The sequence below is a fragment of the Panthera pardus genome, unplaced genomic scaffold, assembly GCF_024362965.1.
Source record: "Panthera pardus isolate Hobbes unplaced genomic scaffold, ASM2436296v1 HiC_scaffold_21, whole genome shotgun sequence".
Classification (NCBI taxonomy): domain Eukaryota; kingdom Metazoa; phylum Chordata; class Mammalia; order Carnivora; family Felidae; genus Panthera; species Panthera pardus.
In genome coordinates this window covers 24,749,451-24,773,909 of record NW_026526777.1, presented here as the reverse complement: position 1 = coordinate 24,773,909, position 24,459 = coordinate 24,749,451, and the positions used below count along the sequence as shown (strand labels likewise).

General features: G+C 48.5%; 1 protein-coding gene across 8 annotated transcripts in view; it reads left to right on the top strand.

The window, feature by feature from the left end:
- The window catches only part of SRGAP2 (SLIT-ROBO Rho GTPase activating protein 2), a 233,764-nt gene that overhangs the window by 184,922 nt on the left and 24,383 nt on the right, over positions 1 to 24,459 (top strand). For all 8 annotated transcript variants that reach the window (XM_019433816.2, XM_019433801.2, XM_019433809.2 and 5 more), the window contains exons 11-17: positions 2,292 to 2,376; positions 5,108 to 5,135; positions 6,812 to 6,836; positions 12,880 to 12,940; positions 19,150 to 19,227; positions 20,139 to 20,273; positions 22,300 to 22,405. In XM_019433816.2, coding sequence (XP_019289361.1) covers positions 2,292 to 2,376; positions 5,108 to 5,135; positions 6,812 to 6,836; positions 12,880 to 12,940; positions 19,150 to 19,227; positions 20,139 to 20,273; positions 22,300 to 22,405 — 518 coding nt within the window. The remainder of the gene's footprint in view (positions 1 to 2,291; positions 2,377 to 5,107; positions 5,136 to 6,811; positions 6,837 to 12,879; positions 12,941 to 19,149; positions 19,228 to 20,138; positions 20,274 to 22,299; positions 22,406 to 24,459) is intronic.

Genomic DNA, 24,459 nt, shown 5'->3' with positions numbered 1-24,459 from the left:
GTTCTCGTGCAAAGGCACAAAGGAGCTGAGGAAACAGGTCATGGGTGAAGCAACAGAAATGATTTGGCATAGGGTTTGTTTTTGTTTGTTTTATACTTCATTTAGAGAGGAGGGGCACACTTGGGGGCTTGGATTGTGGCCTCTGAGGAAGGTTCTAGCAGAGGAGAGTGAGGCTCTTCATTTCTTTACTCCTTCTTCAAGCATTTATCGGTGTCTATTATCTACTGGGTGCGGTAGTAAGCATCAGGGATTGCAAAGAATAATGACGTTGACCCCAGGGAACGGGCAGTCTGGGGAGAAAGACCCCTGAGTGAGAAGCCCTCTGGACCAGGGCTTTGTGAGATTCGCAAAGGCACACGCAGGGGCATCCCGGTGAGCATGGGAGGGCCAGGATGCGCCTCCCAGAGAAAGCAGGGTCTTATTCTTTGTTTCTACATGAGAGAGAGAGAGAAGAAATCGACACTCTTGGTGAAAAGTTTACACTGTACAGAGAGGTACAGAGTAAAAGTAACTCACATTTTTTTCACATTTTTTTTTCTGCCTTCATCCTAAGTGGTAATAGCCCTAAAATCAGAGGCTTGATGTAGAATTACACTTTTCGTTTAATACCTTGAAAGGACAGAAGTATTATGATTTAAAATGTGTTATCTGTTACCCCCTCCGCCGTGTCATGTATCACCGGTGAGTCGCTCAGGGATCATACTCAGGGAAACACTGCCGTCTCGCCCCTGAGTGTAGACAAGGGCAGATGACCCCTGACCCTGCAGATGAGCCATGGCAGCAGGAGACAACCGAGGCCAACGGTGGGCCCCGTGCGCGGCCGCAGGGTAGAGTAGAAAGATGCCTCGTTAAGACTCCGAAGGCCTGGCACTACCACTTCCTGGCTGGCCGTGACCTGCAGTTCAACGCCCGTCTCCCGCGATCAGCTTATCGGTAACAAGGGAACAACGATGTCCTCCCCAGTGTGCTCTGCAGAGTTCCTGAGCAAGGCAAGGGAGAGAGTGTGTGCTAATGGACTCCGAAAACCCTTGAACTGCTCACATGTATAAAGAATTAACACCGCGAAGTTTTGTTGGGCTTCCCCTTCCGCTGGGCGCCCTAATGCCCGGAGGGTGCGCTACCGTGATGGTTGAGCACACGCGCCGAATCGTCACACCACGTGTGTCTGGATACTGGCTCCACCCCTCACTCCCAGTTTGACCTTGAGCAACCTGTTTAATCTCTCCAAATCTTGGTGCCCTCATCCGTAAAACGGGGACGGTGATAATCGTAGCTCATAGGGTTGTTTGGAAGCTCTGATGAATTGTCCAGGGAAATAGAGTCGCTCCCCGAGCAGACGAGGGTGGAGAGAGGTCAGATCAGAAACTCCAGCACAGCAATTGCATTTTGACGGTTAGAGCAGATGGAAGCGCATTTCCAGAACCTCCTGTTGTGTTTGGAAGTGCCGGTATGTGCATATACGGGTGGGGGGTGGTATAGCCCCTCTCCCCGAAAGCTCAGAAACCTCAAGCTCTCCGCAAAGACTCCCTGCAGAATAGAGGAGGAAGCTGATTAAGAGACGGCGGAGAGGGGCGCCTGGGTGGCTCAGTCGGTTAAGCGTCCGACTTCGGCTTAGGTCATGATCTCACGGTCCGTGAGTTCGAGCCCCACGTCGGGCTCTCTGCTGACAGCTCAGAGCCTGGAGCCTGTTTCAGATTCTGTGTCTCCCTCTCTCTCTGGCCCTCCCCTGTTCATGCTCTGTCTCTATCTCAAAAATAAATAAGTATTAAAAAAAAAAAAAAAAAAAAAGAGACGGCGGAGACAAAGATGCTCTGCTTGCTGGCTTGCAGCTCAGGCAGGGGCTGAGCCTGCCCTTGGCATTGCTCCTGATGTGTTGGAATGCACCCTGGGAGGGGCCAGGGTGGGGCTGGACGTCCGAGCAGGTGACAAGGGGCAGGTGTGTGTCCTCACACCAAGAGGATCTGGGCTCAGTGAGTCTATCCACCCTGCCCCCAACACCCTGTTCTTCAGTGGAACTGAGATGGCTGAGGGGCTCTAAGAGCCAGTTTCTTACACTAGCCAATGTGGGGCTGGCCCCCAGGAGAACACAAACCGGGATACTCGTCTGCCGTGGAAATCAGCAGCTGTCCAGATGTGCAGGGCCTTAAAGAGATAAAAAAGGAAACTAGTAGAAACTGGGTCAGAAACCAAATGCCCTCTTATAAAAAGGGAATTGTACAGCTGAGCATCTGGGTTGTTGTTGTTTTTTTTCTCTTCAGGAGTCTGATTGCTTTTCTCCTCCTCCCTTATAGAAAATGAAGGAGTACCTGGAGGGCAGGAACCTCATCACCAAGCTCCAAGCCAAGCACGACCTTCTCCAGAAAACCCTGGGAGAAAGTGAGTATGGGAATTCTGCTGGAGGTTTGGCAATGGGGGGGGGGAAGGCCCGGTCCTGAGCCTCCCCGACTAAGCCCTGTGGGCCTGATCTTGTTATACGAATGCATTTCTTTTCCTAGCCTGTTTGATGTGAAGCACACAGCCCCAGTGACTGCTTGAGTAATGGGAGAAGGCCAGTGCTTAATGAAGCACTAATGTGCATCATCTATTTGTTTAAATGGAGCGTGCCTGCTCTCCACCCTGTCCGCCTTCTCTGCCACGCCTGGGGGAAAGGGCTGATGGGTTACTTGCTCTCCAGACGCTTTGTTAAAACTCTCAGCTCCTCTGTAGCAGGACTGAGGCTGCCGCAGGAAGGCAGGGACAGTGGGATGAGAACGCATCTGCTCCGAGGAGAGGAGAGGCTGCTCAAAGGCAGGAGGGACCCACAGTCTGCCGCTTTCTGTAGCGTCCGGTTAGGGCATCGGTTTCCTTCTGCTTTGGAGGGTCCTGGGGCGAAGGGGCAGCCCTCTCTGCCTCAGCCACGCAGAGGCCATGGTACTGAATGGCCTGTCCCGTCCACGAATCAAGGATGATTTTAACCAGACCCTGGAAAGTAGCAAAGCAGAGAACTGGACTGGCACTCTGGACTTTCTCTCCTCAGCTGTCAAACAGAAGGCGAAGGTTGAAAGAGAAGCTTCCCTGGGGTTTTGGGCACCCTGCCCGGGTCCTGCCTAGCTCTCAGCATCCTGTGATTCATGGGATTCCCAGGTTGGGGATGCCTCTGAATACCTGGCCCCTCCTCCCCGCCCTGCACATCTCGTCACTTAAAATGGGACCAGGAAGCTACAGGCAGTATGTGGTAACACCAGCGAAAGGCGAAACTGCACAAGGGTCTAACATTTTAAAACAAATCCTTGAGCGCTCTTCAGACAAATTGCAGAGTGTAGAAAAGCATATGGCGCTCATTGGCTCATCAGCCTCAGGAATCAGAGCTACACTTTTCATACCAGAGCCTCCCACCCATCATTCTGGCCTTGTCCTCCTCCTGCACTGGACGGTTCCCCCAGGTGATGAATTCTTTTTATCTCTGATATCTTTGATCTTGTGATTGTAAAGGCATTTTCTTTTATGTAAAGAATGCCTGTTAGGTAACTTCTGTTCTCTTTCCTCCCCGCCACCCAAGGGACTCAGGCTAAAACAGGTTTGGGCACTGAGATCTCGGCTTCACTTATAGAAAATCATTACTTTGGGGTTATCAGATTGCTTCGTAGGGAATCAGAGGAAAGAAAGCCCAGAACTATTTGAAGCGAGTTAGAACCACGATTTCTTTTTTGCTAAAATAATCCAAGCTAGCCCATAAATGAGATAGGGAGCAGGACCTTGGGAATGTGTGTGTGTGAGAAAGAGAGAGTGTGTGTGAATGGGTTTGCACACACACACACACACACACGCCAGATTTGCTACTGTGGAGGGGCAGAGGTTGGTGACCATTCGTTAGCACTGCAAATTGCCTCCATCTAAAGATGACAAGTTCTAGCAATAAGGAAACAATAGCTGCAGACCTTCCTGTGTGCAAATCTTCATGTCCCTGCCTTCTGAATGTATTTGTCACCATAATGCAAGAGCTCCTTGTTCTTGCCACAGAGGGATAATTGATGTGTATGAATATTCCAGAATGGAAATGGGACAGATGTTGAAAATAATGGCTCAGAATAATATTTTTGCAGATGAAAGCTGAGCCTTTAGTAATGAGAGGCTGTTGGGGGTGGGGGAGGATGTTGCTCAGGATGAGCCAAGTGTAATCAACAATTAGCAACCTTTAAAGGCAAGAGAAAGCCCTGCCCTCCCCCAGTCCTTGGAGCTGTTTTTCCAGGAGCATGGATGATGATCTCCTCCAGCTCAGCACCTGCTTGGGGCATCCCTGGTTTAGCGAGCGTACGTCTAATACAGACCATGCTTGGTTAACTGTGGGTCCAAAGAAGGCAAATAGATTACATCATGGCCCATGTGCCTAGGCACATGTATTTTTTAAAAATAGAAGAATTCCTCTCATGAACTTTAAGATATTCATTTTTTAAAGCTGGCTGTGACCCATTACACTTGAAATTAGGGCCTGCTGTTGGATTGAGAACCACAGTTTGACAGCAATTAAATCTCATTTCCCCTTGCCACCCCAGCCCAACCTAAGAGAATTTCATACGAATCTAAAACTAGAATGTCTTTATCTTCTCCCTCCTGCCCCCAAACAATTCTTCCTTCCTTCTTCCCTTGCCGCCCTCACCGTGTGTGTGTGTGTGTGTGTGTGTGTGTGTGTGTGCATGCGCGTGCTCCTTACTCAGGAGCAAGCAAGCCCCTCCCTTCCTCCTCCCACACACACCCACACACTCAGAAGAGAAGCTGGATTTCACCTCTGGGAAGGCTTCTAGTAATCTGTTCTCTAAAATATGATCCACCTTGCTATTGTTCCCCTACAGCCACCCCTGTTTTCCCTTTGGGAAGCAGGGTTGACACCCCTAGGCTTTAGGGACATACCAGCAGCCCAGGGAACAAGCATTAGAAACAGCACTTGCCCAGGAAGAGGCTCTGGGCATTTCTCTTCTTTTTTTGCCCAGAAGGCCAGTCACGATGCTCAGTGATGCTGGCAGCTCTCAGGGAAGACGGGCAGAGCATTTCAGGTGACTGCTGGCAGCAGGTCTTCCACTCTGTCCCCTTCTGCTTCAACATGAGCTTTTTGCCTTTGTCTTTCCAACAGGTCAGCGGACAGACTGCAGTCTGGCCAGGTAGGTGTGGCCCGGGGCAACCCTGGGAAAGGATAAAGAGAGGCCCGTGGGGTAGAGCCGTCCCGCCCAGCCCGGGAAAGAGGGGAAAGAGCCCGGGGAGTTCAAGTGCAAAGGCTTCAGATGACTCTGCAAAGGAGGGGACTAGGGCGGGGATTGCTTCCTTCCCTTCGCCTTGCTGACCCCATCTGGCCTCAAGTGGAAATGGGGTCTGTGGTGACTCGGGGAGAGAGCTGAGAGGAACGGAATAAAGGAGTTCTCATTCGCTGAAGTACTTCCAGAGACTCCCCAAAGCCACTGCTTTTGCGAGGAAAAGAAGTGTTCGACTCTGGAGGGTCCTGGTAACCTAACCTTAGCTGCTAGACTTCAGCATGTGGTTTGGGGGAAGTCTCTGACCCAGAGAAGGAAGATCAGAAGATAGCATTTGATCTGAGATCGTATGCATGGAAAAGATGACAGCCCCTAATTAGTGACTGTTGCTGGATAATGAAATACTACATCGCACTGGCTTGCCAAGCAGCATTGGTAGAAATCCTTGCCTGTTGTACAAGTATGCAACCCTCCCAATCTGTCCCCACCTTCCCCTCCCTCCCCGACCCCAGCCAAATATTTTCCCTCCCAGTCATGTAGCTGCTATGAGAAAACTCGTGAGCTGGCGGAGAGCAAGGCGTTCAGCCAGCCAGCTGTTCTCAGATGCCTAAAAATGTGCTGATTTAACCAGGGAAAGAGCTTTAATGGGCTGGACTCCTTAGAGACCCTGGGTTAGCCCATTATATCAACCACTTGTATCTGCCAACACACACACAATAATCATGAGGCCATTTACAATTACAGGCTCATTATTTAGAAATAGCTTCATTTGGCTTTCATCGTTTTGTCATTGTGGATTACAGTAAAGATCTCATTAGTACACCAGTCTTGTTGACTGGAGAGAACCAGGATCATGGAATTTCATAGGATATATCTTCTTGGTGATAGAGTCTTCATGTAAGTTCACCTGAAGTCCCGTATCTGTGGAAAACTGTATGGGAGTGAAAAAAAAAAAAAAAAGCTGAGTTGAATTCCCTTAGGCTGTGTGACCTTGGGCTGCTCTCTTCTCCCCTTCGAAGTCCAGTTCCCTCATCTATAAGACAAGAAAGAATGTTCCACTAAACCCAAGGAGCTCTATGATTCCAAAGAGGTTCCTCTAGAGCGGCCTGGTGGAAGGGGGAGAGGGAGCCCAGCAGCCAGGCTCTGGGCCTTACTTACCTTCACTAAAGGCAGGGCAGCGCTGTTCTCCGTGCTTGGGGGATTGTGTCTGAGTCCGATTCCCTGGGATAAGAGTTTGAAAGGCATTCACCTGAAGGATCGCCAAGGTTCCTTCCAGTCTGGCTGCTCTGTCCTTTAAACTCCAGGAAAATTGCTCCTTAAGGATTTCCAAAAGAACGAAAACTGTGACTTCCTTTGGTGTTTACTAGTGTCTCCTTGCAGACAGAGAGATAATCTTATTGTCTAACCCAAGTATATTTTATTCCCTCCTATTCTAGTTTTGAATGGTGGAAGATAGTGAGTGCAGAGATCTCCAGGGTTCTGGGACTGCGACTGAGCTGAACAATGTGACTTGCTTCACTAATCCCATTTTCCTTTTTTTCTCCCCGTTGCTCGTTCGGTCCTGTCTGATTTGGCGGGGTCGACCACAGGCGTAGCTCAACCGTGAGGAAGCAGGTAAGGGCCCAGCAAGAGCCAGGCTGGTCGGGTGAGAAGATGTTATGTTCCATAGACATTTATGGAAGCCTACTGTGGGCAGGGCAGATACTTTCCTGACTTCCTGCCTGCGTTTGGAATGTACCATTCAGTCACAGTACGTTTACCATTATGGCAACTTCATTGACTTCGCTTGTTTAACTGCAGCGGCTGTGGCCTTTCTGACTTGTTCCTCCCCTCTCTAGTCGTGCACCCTCCTCCTTGCTAGAGATGTGGTTGGACTGTGGCAGATCATGCCAGAACTGCCCGCGGTGTCACTGCTCAAGGAAACCGCGGAAGAGGGCTCGCGCCTTGTACATTAAGTTCCACATGGGAGCAGCTCGCAGCAGCTAATCACCTCGAGTGGACACTCTGGCTTTAAGTGTGCAGATTTTTGTTTGTTTGTTTCTGGTGGTGTGGTCATCCTAGATGTATTTCTTAGACATGCTAAAAATGCAAAGATGAGTCTGATCTGAAGACGATCGGGAAATTGATGTTCAACCCCATGCTGGTTTGCATGATTTTCAGTGTTGTATTCAAATCTGACGCTGGGCAGACAGCTCTCATTACCCATATCAGGGCAGGCTCTTTGGAAAGCAGGGACTGGGTAAGCACATCAGTGGATAATCTAAACAGCACTGTGTTTGTGTGTGTAAAAAAAAAAAAAAAAAAAAAAATTAATTGAAGTAGTTTTTGCAGTAGCAAATTTGGCTTCCTAATTATATTTTATGGCGAGTTGCTAAAATGATTTTGTGTCCCCTAAGCTCATACCAGCTATGTGGCAGGCAGTTAACAGGGAGGAGGTGGAGAGAGCTCTGAATGTCTTTTTGTCTACTCAGGGGAAAACTGATCCAGGCTTTAAAAAATCGTTTTGGGTAATTCACAGCGGCTGTAGCCACAGGGAGATAATCGAATGTAGAGGGCACATGGCTTCTGTTGTGGCAGCGGCCCCGACACGGTCTTCAGCCCGTCCGGCTGCTTCAGCTAACCGGGCAGTCCAGGGACACTCGGCTGACATGGCTCTCGCTTGTCTTAGCTTTGCTGTCACTATTTCTTTTGACCCTTCTCTGCTTTGGATCTCATTATAATGAGACCACCATCACATATAATTATACATGTTTTAATTTATAAAAATTTCATCGCATCTCTCCTTCCTCTGGCTCCTCTATTTCTTTCTTCTGCCCTTTCTCCCATAATTTCATTTAAACCCAGAGAAGCATGGAGTGCCTCCCAGGGATGATCTATTGCATGTAAAAATTAATAGGTGGGTATCTTAAGAGGGAGCCAGCTTTTTTTCCCTTCAACACTAAGAACAGGGTTGAACTGAACGTTTGTTCCTTTCAGTTCCTGGGCTGAAACTGGGCCTCCTGCATCTAGACGGAGCATAGGTGCAAGAGCCTCCCAGGCTCCACTCTGGCCACCGGAGTGCCAGAGACCGCAGTTTGGCAGGCAGTAGGCGGCCCTGGTTGAGCTCACCGTCAGAGGGGAGCAGCGCCCATCTGGTTTGCATCCTGCTGCGTCTAAGCAGTTGCAGGCAAAGCGCGTTGCCTGCTCCTAGATTTGCGTAAGAGCCCGGGATGCACCCAAAACCCCCAATCAAATAAAGACCTTGTTTTCCTTCTGCTGCCCCAGTTTCTCTCCAACATCTCTGATCTAATGGTGGATCAGTGAAGAGTTTTTCCTACAATGGGCAGGCAGGGAAATAGTAATTGGGAAGATGAGTAGCCTTGTGTAAGGAAATAAATAATTGGTTGTTTATGGCAAGTCAGCCAAACAAGAGGAAGAATCTGGTAGCTTTTGTTTTTGAGGATCCCTAATGGGTTCCAGTCATTTTTGACCCTAGCAAAGCCTAGGTTCAAACCATCCCAGCCTTTTCTGCCTCAACCGCCACTTCTAAGCTTTGTCTGCTACCCTCAAGCCCAGCATTTCTCTTTCCCATCGATTCTGACTCTTCTTTGCTTGTCCATCTTTCCCCTTGCCTCTAAATGTAGGCATGATCCCAAGGGTTGGTCCTGTTTTGACTTCTTTTTGTATTCTTTCCCTTGTTGGCTTTGTTCCCTTGGAGGAACCTTTCTCTCCTTCCCCGAGTGTCCATTGTTCTGAGTCTTTGAATCTAATCTCGAACTGATTGGCTGGGTGTCCACTTGAGAGTTGAGATGGCGCCTCCTCCCTACCATGGTCTAACTTCTAGCACATTCCCCAACTTGTCTACTTCCCGTGATGGGGGGCCTCCATTCTTCACAATTCTGAAATCCCAAATATTATCTTTGATGCCTCTTTCTTTCCCATCACCCACATCTACTCAGTTGTGTAGAGTTGTATTTTCTCCCTTGGTAAGAACGGAAATCTAACAATGTAACAGATCAGTACTCAGCAAAAATCCGAACTCTCTTGCTCATGAGAAATTATGCCAGACAATGGCATGTTGAGGCGCTCTCTGGCCACCTTCCTGATTGTTTTCTCCTGCTGATCCCGGAACCCCTGCTTAACCATCTTTTCCAAATTGTGCCTGTCACCTTTCTTCTTCCACCTTTGGTTTAAAGATCCCTAATCTGATTGAATGGAGATTTGGCCCAATTGTCTTTAAAGGCCCCTTCCCACCCTAGGATTATGCCACCAAAAATATTGTGAACTAAAGAATTAAATGGACATTGATTCTAACATTGCAGGAGGGAAGGAGAGAGGAAGAAAGGGAGAGATGGACACAGAATAAGGACACATGTGGACACTGCATGGTCAGCTGTTTGCAAAATCAATGGTGAAGTGAGGGTCTTTGGGGCCCCATAGGAGCACACAGGCACATCCTGGGGGAATGAATTCACTCAGAGCTCAGAAACATTACAAGGAGAGGGGAGGGTAGTAGGAGCGTCAGAGGCCTTCGTGACATTGTCCAGTTTTTGCTCCCACTAGACTGTCTTAGGCTCCCCCGGAGCAGTGGGGACAGGTCATCTCTGGCCCACTCTTGTCCACCACAGAGAGTTCCCCTGGGCTGCTTCCGATGTACCCCCAGTAACCATGGACATGCAAGTTTGATGTCTTACTTTCTGCACCCCTGCATGCTTCCCTTTAACTACCATTGATATTCCATTTCCTGCAAGTCTAGGCAGAACTTGGCATCCACATAACTTGTTGAAGCCAGTCAATCTGTGAATTTCCCGACCTACTTCTCTTTGGGTCTTTAAATTTAAATCTAGGGCCAGAAAAACTTTTCAAACCCTCATATCGCTAACTTCATTATCACTGCTACCACTCTTTGTAACTTCCAAAAATTGGAGGTTTTGTTTTTTTGCAGTGGAATCTATTTTCTTCAGTAGAGTATAGAAGTATCGACCACGAGTCTTCCTCTAAGAGCTCCCCAGGCTGACTGGCAACGAGAGGGCAGACACTGGCTACTATAGCTGGAAAGCTGGAGGAAGCAGAGGGCTTCAGGGGTTAGGAAGATGAGCATTTGGGTCCCCGAGCCCTCCCTGACTCCAGGGCTCCCTTGGCACACTCACGACTTCCTTCGGCCGCATCCTGCCTTCCCAGTAAGCTTGGGAGCTACAGGCCGTGCCAGCTCTTCTCGCAGCCTGACTTCTTTATGAGATCTGGCCGCTTCCCTAATGGTGGCCAAACCGCAGGGCCCCAGCTGAAAATTCAGGAATGTAGGCAAACCTGTGAAAGGAGCAGAAGCCACAGGACCCATCCCATTGAGATGCAATCTCTATCCTAAACTACTTTATTTTATTTTACTGTATTTTATTTTATTTTATTTTATTTTATTTTATTTTATTTCATTTCATTTCATTTCATTTCATTTTTAAGATTTTTTGGGGGGAGGCATGTGGGGAGTTCAGTCAGTTAAGCTTCCGACTTTGGCTCAGGCCATAATCTCGCGGTTCCTGAGTTCAAGCCCCGCGTCGGGCTCTGTGCTGACAGCTCAGAGCCTGGAGCCTGCTTCAGATTCTGTGTCTCCCTCTCTCTCTCTCTCTGCCTGTCTCTCTCTCAAAAATAAACAAACATTTAAAAAAATTATTTTTAAGATTTTTTTTTTTATGTAATCTCTACACCCAACATGGGTCTCAAACCCACAACCCTGAGATCCAGAGTCACACACTCCCCCCGACTGAGCCAGCCAGGCGCCCCTGTCCTGAAGTTCTATAGCCCTTTTCAGCTAGGTTTAGGGCCCTTTGCCTGATCTTTCTTCCCCATAGCTGAATGATTGTGTGTTTAGCTGCGTTATAAAACCCTGTTGGTTTTCAGTAGCTTGGCACGCATATTTGGCAACGTTTGCCGAGCTCCTGGGATGCAGGTTGGGTGGCGGTGAGATGTTCGTTCAGTCTCAGAAGGAAACTGCCTGGGTTTGGACCCCTGCCCTGCCACTTACTGCCTGTGGCAGTCACTGTAAGCAGCTATTTCACCTTGCCTGGCCTTCAGCCCCTCACTTGTCAAACAAGGATGGTGATAAGGATACACACCCCATAGGGTCGTTATCAGGACCAGTCCTGCTAAAGCACCTAGGACCTGACCCAACACCTGTATAAATTCTCTGTAAATGATAAGCTCTAATGTTCATGTGCCAACAGGAAATGTTACTCTTCTCACCACCTATTCCCTCCCCAGTTTGTAGGCATCAAATTGAGGCCCACAGAAGTTAAATATAATGGCAGGGATGTATAGCAAAATGGCAGAGCAAAGATTGATATCTGGGACGTCTGCTTCTTAGTTTAGTACCAATTAGTTTCCACTATTTCTAAGAGTTGGGTTTTTTCTTTCCTACCTTTTATGCCAAGTAAACCCCCTTTCTGTTGCTCCCATTGGTTCATCAGTTGATACCCTCAACTGATATTAATTGAGCACCTACTATGTGAGAACATCATGGCCAGCCCTGGTGGCTGGATCTGCCCTGTGGAGCATGAGCTATGGTGGTGACAAATGCAAATGAGATCTTCATACCCACACAGTTAAGTCACAACTGTTAAGTTGTGTAACACAACTGTTAACTGTGTGAGTTAAGTTGTGAGAGCTGAGTGCAAGGTGCTGAGACCCTGTGGACAGGGGCCCTGATCTCATCAGGGGAGTCTGGAGAAGCATTCCTAAGAAGGTGCTACTTGCACTGAGACCCTAAGAGGTGGGATCCCAGGGTGAGGAGAACATTCCAGAAGCAGGAGCAGTTCATGCAAAGCCATGGACAGAGAACTTCTCTAAAGAATGGAAAGTTAGGCTGGTGCGGCTGACAGAGACTGGAGGGAGAGCAGAAGGAGATGAAGTTGGAGGCAAAGGCAGGACCCTGGAGACGCAGGGCTGTGTAAAGAAACTAACAAGGAGTCTTTGAAAGAGGTTAGCCTTGGGGCGCCTGCGTGGCTCAGTGGGTTAAGTGTCCGACTCCAGCTCAGGTCATGATCTCACGATCCGTGAGTTCGAGCCCAGCATGGGGCTCTGTGCTGACAGCTCAGAGCCTGGAGCCTTCTTCGGATTCTTTGCCTCCCTCTCTCTCTCTCTCTCTGCCCCTCACCAACTCCTTCTCTGTCTCTCAAAATTAAATAAAAACATTTTTAAAAAATTTGAAAGAGGTTAGCCTAGGAAGTGAAGGATGGGGTGTGCACTTTCAGAGATCACCCAACCACTATTTTAAGGAAGGATGATATGGTCTGGAGGACAGCAAGGGTGGGAACTGAGATACTGACGTAAGGACTGAGCTGATGGCAGTAGAGATGGAGAGAAGTGAATGGACTTGAGAGATACTTAGGAGGCCGACTTGACAAAGCGTATTGACCGATTGATTGGATGGCTGAGGGTAGGAAGCTGGTTTGGGAAGGAAGACGATCAGTTGCATTTAGGACGTGCTGAGTTTAAGGCATCCGTGTGGCATTCCAAGTAGGCGGTTGTGTATGCTCTCTGGAGCTTGGAGGAGGCCAGATGCTTCTTTGAGGACCGGCCACTGAGCCAGCTGAGACGAGTTCTTCACAGTCTGGCCCATTTTTCTCTGACTCTGGGCTATGCCTGTTTAAAGATTCTAATGCTGTGTTTCTCTTCGGCTTTTCAGGATTCCAGCCAGGCAATTCCTCTGGTGGTAGAGAGCTGTATCCGGTTTATCAGCAGACACGGTAAGCAGGATTAAAGCCTTGCCCATATTTGTGCAAAGCTGGGAAGAGCTTCCATGAATTCTTTGTGGAGTAAGAACAGAGACCGACTTTTCCTCCTGACCTTCTCAGAAACGGAATAAAATCTTAACTTGTTCGCATAATGTTTGCTACCTTTGAATGGCCCCACCTAGACATCGAGAGAAAGACATCATATGCTTTGACCCAAAATGCCTCAGCCACTTACCACACTCCCTCTTCTAGCTTGAGAGCGGGTTTTAAATTACAGCTGTGACAGGAGTAAGTACAGCTGGGGTGGTGTGGTGACAGTTTCGCCATTACTCACCGTCTTCGCACGTGTCGGTATCTCCTGACACGCTGACCTTCTGCATCGGACTCCTTTGCAAACAACTCCTTTTGTGATGTTGCCCTGATTCCTGATAATACTCAGATTCTGGTTCTGCTGTGGTCTCGCTGGATACGACATCACCTGGAGCTCAGTTAGTCGCCAGTCTAAAGTTGTAGCCCACCTTTGAGAGCCTTCAGGGGCTGGCTCCTTCTCGGCCTAAGTCAGATCACTCTATCTGCTGCTTGGATGGAGCTGGGTCTCATAAACTCCACCCCCCACTAGCTCCCAGGCTGGTTGCACAGAATCTAGGGGCGGAGATGAATTGCCAGAGAACCAAGCTTGTAAGTGTAAGAGTGTTTAGAAAGCACAGATACCTGAGCTACTGCCATGGAGATTTCTAGGAACTGGACATCAGACATTGTTTTTAGAAGCTGTCTTATCTAGTTAGAGGAAAAGGGACAGAATGACCTTCTTGCAGCTAAGGAGGTATGTGGGTGATTGCTGGTCTGGGTGCAGAGGTAGCCAATTTCTCTCCCTTCCTCTCTCCCAGTACGCTGGGACCTTGCTTGCCCTTGTTTCTGGAATAGTAATTATTTTAGCCTGCTTACAACTTAGCCCGTTCTAATCAGCTACAGTTTTTTCATCTTGTCTCTATTTACTTGAAGTAACAACATTGTATATCAACAGTGAACAAATATGTATCAAGCACCTGATCAGTGCCGGGCACCATGCATTGTGAAATAGGAAAACAAAAACAGGGATAATGCACTTCTCTTGTCTTTACTTGGTTTTATGATGCGGTTGGGAGAAAATAAATAAGCAATTGAGAAGCTAAATCAAAGGAGATAAGCTATAGCAATTCAGAGTAGCAGTAGAAGAAATTCCACAAGATAGTAATGATTAATGATCGAATAATTGGCAAAGATAAGTCCAAACTGAGTTCAGGGGAGGAAAAATTATTCGTGTCTAAAGGACAATAAGAGGGTGAGAGTCTGCACTCTTACTGCTTCGTCCATGCATTCCATTCGGTCATCCAACAAATAGAGAAGAGAGAGAGAGAGATTGCTCATTGTGTGCCAAGGAAAAGTTCCTGCTTTCGTGAGCCGTATATCCTGCTAAAGGACAGATAAATAGATGCTTGGCTGATCAGTTAATAAATAAACATGGTAACATACAGGGTGTCTGCTGATGGTGAGTGTCATGAAGAAAAGCAAGGTGAAGAGGTGGAGAATGGAGAGGGGACACTGTTCTGGGTGGGTTGTTCAGAGAAAGGCCTTCAGCTCCCCTAAGAGGTGACATTTGGACGGAGTCCTGAAAGGAAGTGAGGAAGTGAGCCGCGTGGCATCTGGGAAGAGTGTGTCAGAGACAGGGCGCATCAAATGCAGAGGTCCTTGGCATACGCAGGGGCCAGCATGCAGGAGGCCAGTGTGGCTGGAGCGGAGAGAGGGAAGAGGAGGGGGGCAGGAGATGAAGCCGGAGGCCAGCCGCTTAGGACTTCATTGCCTAAGGGAGGTGTTTGGGTTATAATCTGAGTGAGGTGGGAAGCTACTAGAGAAGTTTGAACAGAGAGAGCTCTTTTTTTTTTTTTTTTTTTTTTAAAGACATATTTGCTTTTGAGAGAGAAAGCATGGGGACGGAGGGGGGACAGAAGATCCGAAGCGGGCTCTGCACGGACAGCAGCGAGCTTGATGCGAGGCTCAAACTCACGATCCGTGAGATCATGACCTGAGCCAAAATCGGATGCTCAGCCGACTGAGCCACCCAGGCGCCCCAAACAGAGAGCTTTTAAAAAGCCGCTATGTAGAGACAAGATCATAGGAAGAAGGAGGCTGTGGCAGCCGCCCAGGGAAGACACGACAGTGGCCAGGCCCAGAGTGTGAGCTGTGGAGGAGCTGAGGGGGAGATGGTTCCATATATTGGGCCTCAAATGTACCTATCCCTGCCCCTGTACATGCACAGTGCACGCGGGGACGTTTCTGTGCTGCGGCTCTGGGGAAACAGGTGTGCTCGCATGTTGCTGGTTTTATTGCAAACTGGTACAACCCTTTTGGAGGGGAATTTGTCAGTGTCCAACAGAACTGCATATGCGTTTGTCTTCTGGTCCGGCAGCCCTTGTAGGAATTTACCTTGAAACATACACCTCCAACAATGAAAATACATACGCCGAAGGTTACTGGTTGCAGCCTTGTTTGTAAAAATATTAGAAACAACTTAAATACCCTCACACGGAAGAGCGGTTGAATCAACTACGTTGTATCTGAATACTAGGCAGGAATGAGCACGGTCTCCATGAAATGACCTGGAAAGATTTCCAGAATATGTTGTCAAGCGAAAAAAGCAAAGCACAAAAGAGTGTCGATAGCACGCTGCCTTTTTGGCACAAAGAAGACAATATGAGAATGTACATGTGTATTCTCACTTTGGCGAGAAGAAATACAGGAAGGATGAATCCAGAAACTAATATTTGATTGTTTATCTACAGGATACGGGTGGAAGAGGGGTAAAAAGAATGGGGGGTGGGAAATGGGAGGGAAGTGACCTTTTCTCTGAATATTGCTTTTGTATAATTGTGACTTCCAGAACTACATTAGTGTTTTCCATATTCAAAAGATAAATAAACAGATAAATAAAACAAGGATGCGGGATACATCCCCAAGTGGAATACAAACAGTAGTGAGTAAACCTAAGTGTGTAACAAATGAATGAGGAAGAAAATAATCCAAGTAACTTTAGAAAACAGTATTTTTTAAAAAATGTGTTTAACATTTATTCATTTTTGAGAGAGAGGGAGACAGAGGGTGAGCGGGGTAGGGGCAGAAAGAGAGGGAGACACAGAATCCGAAGCAGGCTCCAGGCTCCGAGCTGTCAGCACGGAGCCAGATGTGGGGCTCGAACCCACGAACTGTGAGATCGTGACCTGAGTCGAAGTCGGACGCTCAACCGACTGACCCCCCAGGCACCCTTGACGACAGTATTTTGATACTATACTGTAAGTCTAAAGACAACAAGAGCTATAAACAAATACTATACAGTTGTTGGTAATTTTTTTTTGAGAGAGGGCACAAGTGAGATGGGGGCAGAAAGGGAGAGAGAGAGAGAGAGTGAGAGAGAGTGAGAATCCCACGAGGGGCAGAGAAAGAGAGAGAAGAGGGGCTCGTGCTCACCCGGTGCAGGGCTCAAACTAACAAACCATGAGATCATGACCTGAACCGAAATCAGATATGGGCTATCAATTCTGAAGCCATTTTATGTGTATTCCAGGACTGACCAAATAGATAAACATATTGTTGCTTTAAAGGAAAGAAACAAAACACCATGGTACATAGTGGTTGTTCAAAAAACATTTGTTAGGCTAAACTGAACTTTTTCCCCCACACGGGGACTCAAGGTATTTCTGAACGCCCCATGAATCAGGGTGAAAATTTTTGTGCATGTGCATTTAGTGGAGATAGGATCTGTAACACTTGTCAGTCCCAAAAGGGTTTGTGACCCACCATCTGCTGGGATTTGTACATCCTTACTGGCTTCGTGTTCCCTAGGAGGTAGATATTATAGTTCCCATTGTATAGATGAGAAAGCTGAGGCTCGTCTGTAAATAGTCGGTCAGGGTGATCCAGGAAGACTTAAAGGAGAGGGATTTGGGGAACGACAGACTGAATCAGGGTAGGAAAACCCCACTTACGCACAAGGGAGCCAAGTAACGTGAGGCGGGTACTATAGCAACCATTTCAAGAATTCTCACGGAGAGTACCTCTTGGCAACAGCTGGATCCGGTGCAAAATGGAAGGTTGTGTGCTGCTTCCATGCAGTAACTTACCCTCCTCTGAGTGGTTTTATACCTGCATGCTGGCGTGCTCTAAGAACAAAAGAGAAAGATCGAAGATGGGTCAGGTTAGTCCTATGAGGCCTTACCTGCATTCTCATAAAAAGCCCACTGCTTTCCCCCTTTACGGCTGGAAACCAACCACTTATCAGTGTTCCTACTTTCAGTGTCATGAGATTAGATGCTCTGAAGATTCTGTCTGCTGAGCAAAAACATATCGCTATCCTTCTAAAGCGGAGGTTCTCAAGGGGAAACGGGAACCAGATGGAAGGGGATCTCAATGTGTTTCAGGCCTGCTGCCTGACTTCCAGTAAGCTCTCCTCTGATTTCTTCATGTCCTGGGCCCATGGGCTAAAGTGGCTTTTTGTTGATGGTCCAATCTACTAAAAAGTCCCGAAGTGATCCTCTCTCGGCAAATTCTTGGCTTCACCTAGAACACTGAGTGGCCTGGGCCCTGAGATGACATTTCCTTATACTATACTGTGTTTTCGACAAGTCACAGGGTGTGTGTTTCTATCACAACACTTGCTGTTTACATTCTGTGTTTAAATGCCATTATTTGGCTGTTACATCCCATTGGTAACTAATAGGGTACTATTACATTGATACTAATGGGGTTTTAACGTTGTCTGCCATTCTCTGAGGAATATTCTGGAGATTCCCTCAGAGGAGCAAACAACTTAAGTCCTATTACAAGCCAGGTAATTAAATTCCCCCTGCTTGCTTCTTAATATTGCTTCAATTGGATTCAAGATGATAGTCCTGGCCTGTGTGATTTACCTTCAAAGGTCTAGCCGACAGAATCCAGTCACCCCTTCACCGAGAGGGTATCCCTGAAACAGTGGCAGTTCTACTCTTTTTTTCTTAAAAAGGAATTTGTTTGAGATTTCCCTGACATGTCAGAGTTTTTGATCAATCATGCCATTGCAGAGGAACTTGGACAAGGTGCCCAAGATGGAGACACAGGGCTCCTGAGAACGGCTGACAAGCCTCATGTGATTACAGATGCTAGTTCGGTCTGACCTCTGGGGCCAGCAGTAAGGGCATGCTTCCTCTCTTACCACCTTTGCAGCCCCTTGTGTGGGGTTGTGAGCCACATCCTTGTTCAGACTAACAAATGGGTTCCCGCCCTGCCTGCATTTTCCCTGTGGTTGGCCCCACAAGCCTAGTGTTGAGGAGTGAGTACATAATGGCAACCAGAGGCCTGGGTTGGCCTCCTGACTCTGGTTCTTATCACCTACATAACCTAAGGGGGTGGGGGGGGGGGGTCATCACACATCCCTTCCTTCATCCAGAAAATGGGCTTGCTGGTGAGCCCTGCCTTAATGGCTGTTGTGAGTACGAGTTGATTTATTTCTGGGAAAGCATTTTTAGCAGCAGTCCCTGCACATGCATTATTATTATTTTTAGTGATTGTTTCTACTTTAACAAAACACAAGAGGACACAGTTTTCACGCCCATTATCACACTGTCACATCTATGCACATTTGTCTCTGAGTGAAGCTGTGGTCGAGGACCAGCGGCCAGCACGGTACTGACGGTGCTGTCTGTTGACTGATCACTTGCCTTTTCCTGTGTCCTCTCTCTTTCCTGAATATTCAAATCATTGTGCCCTAGAGGAGCCATGCAGCGTTAGGACAGCCGAAGCAGGAATTGTATCTCCGGCCTTATGAAACTCCTCCAACGGTGTCTAAGGCCTGCCTACCATACCCCCAGTGCCCATTCCTGGCAGGGGGGTGATAAGAAGGTGCCAGGGGTCACTTTGTCACTTGGCAGATGGGAACAGAGAGGCAAAGGCGGGGGAGGAACCTGCTTCCTGGTCTTCCTCAGAATCAGAAATGGAGCCATGTGTAGACATCTTTGGCTTTGTTTATGCCTCCTATGTACCCATTCCAGGGACTTCTCCAGCATCCCTGCACATGCTTTCTCCTTTGACCTGAAGGATAGAGACACGGTGCTTACATGCACACTGGCTGGAGGACACAGACATCAACCAAGCTTGGAGCTGTGGCTGTGACTTTGTTTCTTCCTCTCCTTGACCACTTTTCCCTGTCTCTCCAGGACTACAGCATGAAGGAATCTTCCGGGTGTCGGGATCCCAGGTGGAAGTGAATGACATCAAAAACGCCTTTGAGAGAGGTAAGGGAACAGGCTTGAAGATAAGACCAAATGTCTGCCAGCCTCCTGCGGTGTTGGCTCCACCGTGTCTCCCCTGGGAGGTACCCAGAGGTCACCCAGCTCTTTAGCCCGGCACCTGCTGTCTCATGGACAGTCTTCCCCAACACGTGCAGGGAGATGCCAGGGCACATCCCAGCTCCCTCCTCAGCCCATTCATCGTGCCTCTCGCCCGTGGACGATCTGCCGAAACCCAAGAAGTTAACTATGATATCTGGGCAGTTTACGGCTTTATCCAGAACCCTTGGTGGCAGTTAATATCAAGGCTAATGCGCCTGTTCATCGTAGCCCATTTATTATCTTGTGGGCCATTAAGGTAATGGGCAAGCTTTGGCAATTTCCGTCACTATAATGGATATATATAGTCTCAATTTGAGGTTGGTCCTATCATTAAATCTAATTACATCTGATACGAAATTTTCCATAGGGAGCTCCAGCATGATTGTTCTCCCATAAGTAGGTGTCCTTTGTTGCGAGCCAGGAGGAGTAAGAGCGAGTCAGAGTGGCTGGCCACCTTGGCCTCATTTTCCTTCCCCAGGGACTCAGTCCTGGCCTGGCTTCATGATTCTTGTGAGAGGGCCTGTGCAGTGTCCCATCCCAACCCAGAGGGAATGTCCCTGAACGAGTCTGGCACGAGCCAATTTATCCTAATGGACCCTTGTGCCCTCTCCTCGCCTTGGGGCCCCTGAGCCTAAGCAGTCTTTGCTTTATCTAGTCTCTGGTCCATCCTACTCATGGCCAGCATGCCGGGCACACAGCTGATGGACTCTGATGAGGACCTGGAAAGCCAGCCCTTCCCCACCACTTCTGCTTTGTCCTGTGGGTTTTACCTCTCTCACTGTCTCTTTCCTTTTTGGGGGGCTGCTTATCCTCAGGAGAGGACCCCCTGGCTGGGGACCAGAATGACCATGACATGGACTCCATTGCTGGCGTCCTGAAGCTTTACTTCCGGGGGCTGGAACACCCTCTCTTCCCCAAGGACATCTTCCATGACCTGATGGCCTGCGTCAGTAAGTACATTCTGGCCTCAGACTGGCTTCTGGGCAAGAAAGAACTCCTCGTAGCAATAGACAAGCAATTTCCACGGGATCTTCTTTCCCCCCATAAACTTTTCAATAATGTTTCTCTTTTTCCTTTCACTCAGTAAAGTGTCTCCTCCTCATCCTCAATCCTTCACCCCCTACTAGGGAGGGAGGAAGGATGAGTTTTCAGGAAGAGTCTAGGACAAGTCAGAACTCCTGGCCTTTTCTTTTTTGATTTATCTTAAACTCCTTGCTTTGCTGGGCTTTATCTTTCTTCAGTAAAATACATTTCTTTTTTTTTTTATTTTAATTTTAATTTTTTTAATTTTTTCTTTAATTTATTTTGAGAGAGAGAGAGAAGGAGAGCATGAGCGGAGAGGGGCAGAGAGAAAGGGAGAGAGAGAATCCCAAGCAGGCCCTGCACTCTCAGCATACAGCCCACCTGACTCAGGGCTCGATTTCACAAACTGTGAGATCATAACCTGAGCCAAAATCAAGAGTCAGACACTTAACAGACTGAGCCACCCTGGCATCCCCAGTAAAATACATTTCTAATAGTATGTAAGACATGGTCCTTTTCAGTTATTGGAAGCTCAGACATTTACTGCCCATGCTTTTTATGATATAAAGGGAGAAATGTTTTCTGTTTGTTTCTTTAAACATGGCATAGCTTACCTGCTGGATGTGTTAATATGTGTTCTTCTAAGGAATAAAACCCTTCTGCCCATTTAAAAGTAATGATACGATGTTTTCCTAGAAAGGGATATCGTCTCTACTTTGTCCTACTTACAGGTTCTCTGCCTCTTACTCTCAAATTTGGGGCTTGGAGAGCTGTTCCCACCATTTAGTTTAGCTCATTATCCTGTTTTGTTTTCCATGGAAACTTAGGTTAATACCAGCTCATCCTGGAAGTAGACCCCAATGGAATGATGGCTCCAGAGGCTGGAGAAGGCAGTGCCTTGGACATGGGGAAAAGAACCTTCTTCCTAGATGCACCAGGGTCTTTCTGCCCCCCCCCCCCCCCCCCAGGTTTCAAGTTTGACTCAGTGTATGCCCTGAACACTGTTCCTATCTGCTATTCCGAGGACCCAGAGCCTTCAATAAGCTCTCTTGTTTTGTTGACCCACTACTTTTGGGAGTCTGGTGGAAATCAGTGCTGTGGTGGGTGATTAAATATATGCACCCCTCCTGTCCTCACATCTTTTTCTGGGACTGGGCTTAGATAAAAATCTTAAGTGGACTGGGGCTACCAAGGCAGTTCAAGACACCTTGGCTGCCCACTTCTCCCCTCGAGATGTGCTCCTAAACCCACTGCTTTCCACTTCTTTTTCACAGAAAGACACTCCTAGAAAATGACAGTATCCGTCTGGCACACTGTGGGAGTGGGGAGACTGGCACTGATGGAGGCCGCCAGCCTTGGGTCTTACCTGTAATTGATCTTTCCACAGCCCAAGAGTCAGGAAACTTCTCTGGTCTTCTCCCCAGATATCACTATCTATCAGGCATCTGCCATCTCTTGCCTCTGGCCACATTCTGCTCAACCCACTGCAGATAAGGGAAGGGAAGATAAGCCAGACCTGTCCAGAGGGTGAGGTGAGACACGTGTAGAGTGAGCAGGACAGGACCTGCACAGCCTGTCTCCCTCCCCACGTGTACACCCCTGAGGCTGGATGTTGAGCCATTAGTCATAGCAGGTTTATGGACGGTCCTTGTCTGTGGTTTTCATCGGAGGGTAGTAGGTGCTTGGGGACCATCCCCAACCCCTTCAGTGCCCAAGGTGCATATTCCTTAAGTCCTATAATCAGTAGGTGTCTGGAGCCCAGCATGTACCCTGTGGCAGCAGTCCAGCCCCACGGGGCCACAGGGATGGAACTCCTTACGTGGAGCACCAGTGCTGTGCAGTCTTGGTCTGGCCGCTGTCTGTGCAGCACCTGCTGGAAGTAAGGGCCCTCTGACCGTTACTCCTCGGGATCTCTGTTGCAATGGAGGGTGACACGTGGCTTTCTTCTTTCAGCTATGGACAGCCTGCAGGAGAGAGCTCTGCACATCCGGAAAGTCCTCCTGGTCCTGCCCAAAACCACTCTGATTATCATGAGATACCTCTTTGCCTTCCTCAATCAGTGAGTAGACTTCCCAGTGAACAATTGGATCAGGCCTTGGCCTCAGCCCCTGGTAGCTTACATGTAGAGCTATGTCAGTTCATCCAGCCCGACGGGTATTTATGAAGCACCTACAAGGTGCTGGGCACCATTGTAGGCTGTAAGAATACATTGCGAAATAAGAGACAAAGCCCTGATATCATTTAACTCACATTCCAGGGTAGGAGACAGAGAGATAACAGATATGTCAGGCAGGAGTAAGTGCTCAGAAGAAAAATGAAGAAACCCAACTCAAGAGCTGGAGTGCGGGGGTCTGAATGGGGGCAGGGGTGAAAGAGGGAGAGCCGCTGCAGAGGGGTGGTCAGCAAGGGTCTCTTGGAAGGAGACGGTGTGAGAGCAGGAACCTAAATGAAGTGAAGGAAGGAGCCACAGGGATGTTCAAGGCCGTCAGGCCCTGAGAGTCATAGTAATAATGGGTTTGGCTTTGGGAAGCCCGTGGAGGGTTTAAGCAGAAGAGTGATAAGATCTAGTCTCCTTATATTTTTTTAAGCCCGCCAACAGCTTTGTGGAGAAGTTGCCATCGAGGGCTGTGAAGAAAATCAGGGAGACCTAGGTAGAGGTTATTGTGAGATCTCGGCCACGGGTACTGGGGGCTTAGACAGGATGGGGGTTACGAGGGAGGGTGAGGAGGTGGGGTTGGGTTTGGGGTCTGTTTACAGCATAGCACTGACAGGACTTCCTGATGGGGAGGATGTAGAATGTGAGGAAGGAGAGAAATTCTAAATGTTTGGCAGGAGCAACAGGGTACCAGTGACTCCATTACGGAGTTGGGGAAGACGAGGCGTGCCGGACGGAATCGAGACAAGGCACCAACTCAGTCATGTGAACCTGAGGTGCCTGTTAGGCTTCCACGCGGAGATTCCAAGTAGGCAGTGGGACACGGGAATCTGACACTCGGGAGAAACCGAGTGGAGACGCGAGTCTGCCGTCACCGTGTACTGCTGTTTTAGCTGGTTACCCAGGGAGTGAGTGTAGCCAGGCAAGAGTCCTGAGGGCCAGAGGGGCCCTGAGCTTGGACGCGGCATTGCTTCCTGTCCATGCCGTGTGTCCTTGCCGAGGGCAGGCATTGTGTCCCCAGGGAGCAGCAGAAGCAACAAGCAAGGACGTGCGGTGCTTCCCCCGTGGGCGCCGCTGTCTTCAGGCTGCTTTCCCTGCGGTGTCTCCCTCAGCAGCCTAGAGCAAAGGCTATAAATGGGCAACGTGAGGGCCAGGTAAGGCCCACCGATGTGTTTCCTTTCAGTCTGCTGTGTCTTGAAAACATTGAAACATTTAAATATTAGGGGATTTTACTTGAAAATATCTGGATTTCCAGCTTCTCTTGAAAGCACCATTCGATCTGGTAATAATGGACCCGTATTCCACAAGGCAGCGCTGCGTGGTAGAGGGAGGGCAGCTGCCTGGGTGAGGCGGGCCCTCTTGGCACTCTCTAATACCGATGCTGAATTCAGTTGTCATCCCTCTTGCTCTACGTGTTTTCCTCTAGTGGAGAAACACAGACCCATGAATGTATCAAGAAAGAGAACAAAAATTAGACCAAGGGGCTAGCATCTTTTATTTATTTATTTGTTTGTTTTTTACTTTTTTTTAATGTTTATTCACTTTTGAGAGAGAGAGAGACAGAGTGCAAGCGGAGGAGGGGCAGAGAGAGAGGGAGACACAGAATCCGAAACAGGCTCCAGGCTCCGAGCTGTCAGCACAGAGCCCGACGCGGGGCTCAAACTCGTGAACCGTGAGGTCATGACCTGAGTCGAAGTCAGATGCTCAACTGATGAGCTACCCAGGCACCCCAGGGCTAGCGTCTTTTACCATAAATGTCTTTCTCTTCCTGGTCTGTTTGGTCTTTGCTTCAAAGGAAAACGAATTTAGTGACCATCTCATGAGCTTTGACTCCCTTGTAAGTTCGCGGTCAGCCTGGCCCTCGAGGGTGTCTGGGTTAGCCCCGCTGCTGGAGACCTTGCCGGGGCACCCGCACTGTCCGTCAGCCTTGCTGCTGGCAGTGCAGAGGGACAGAAGGT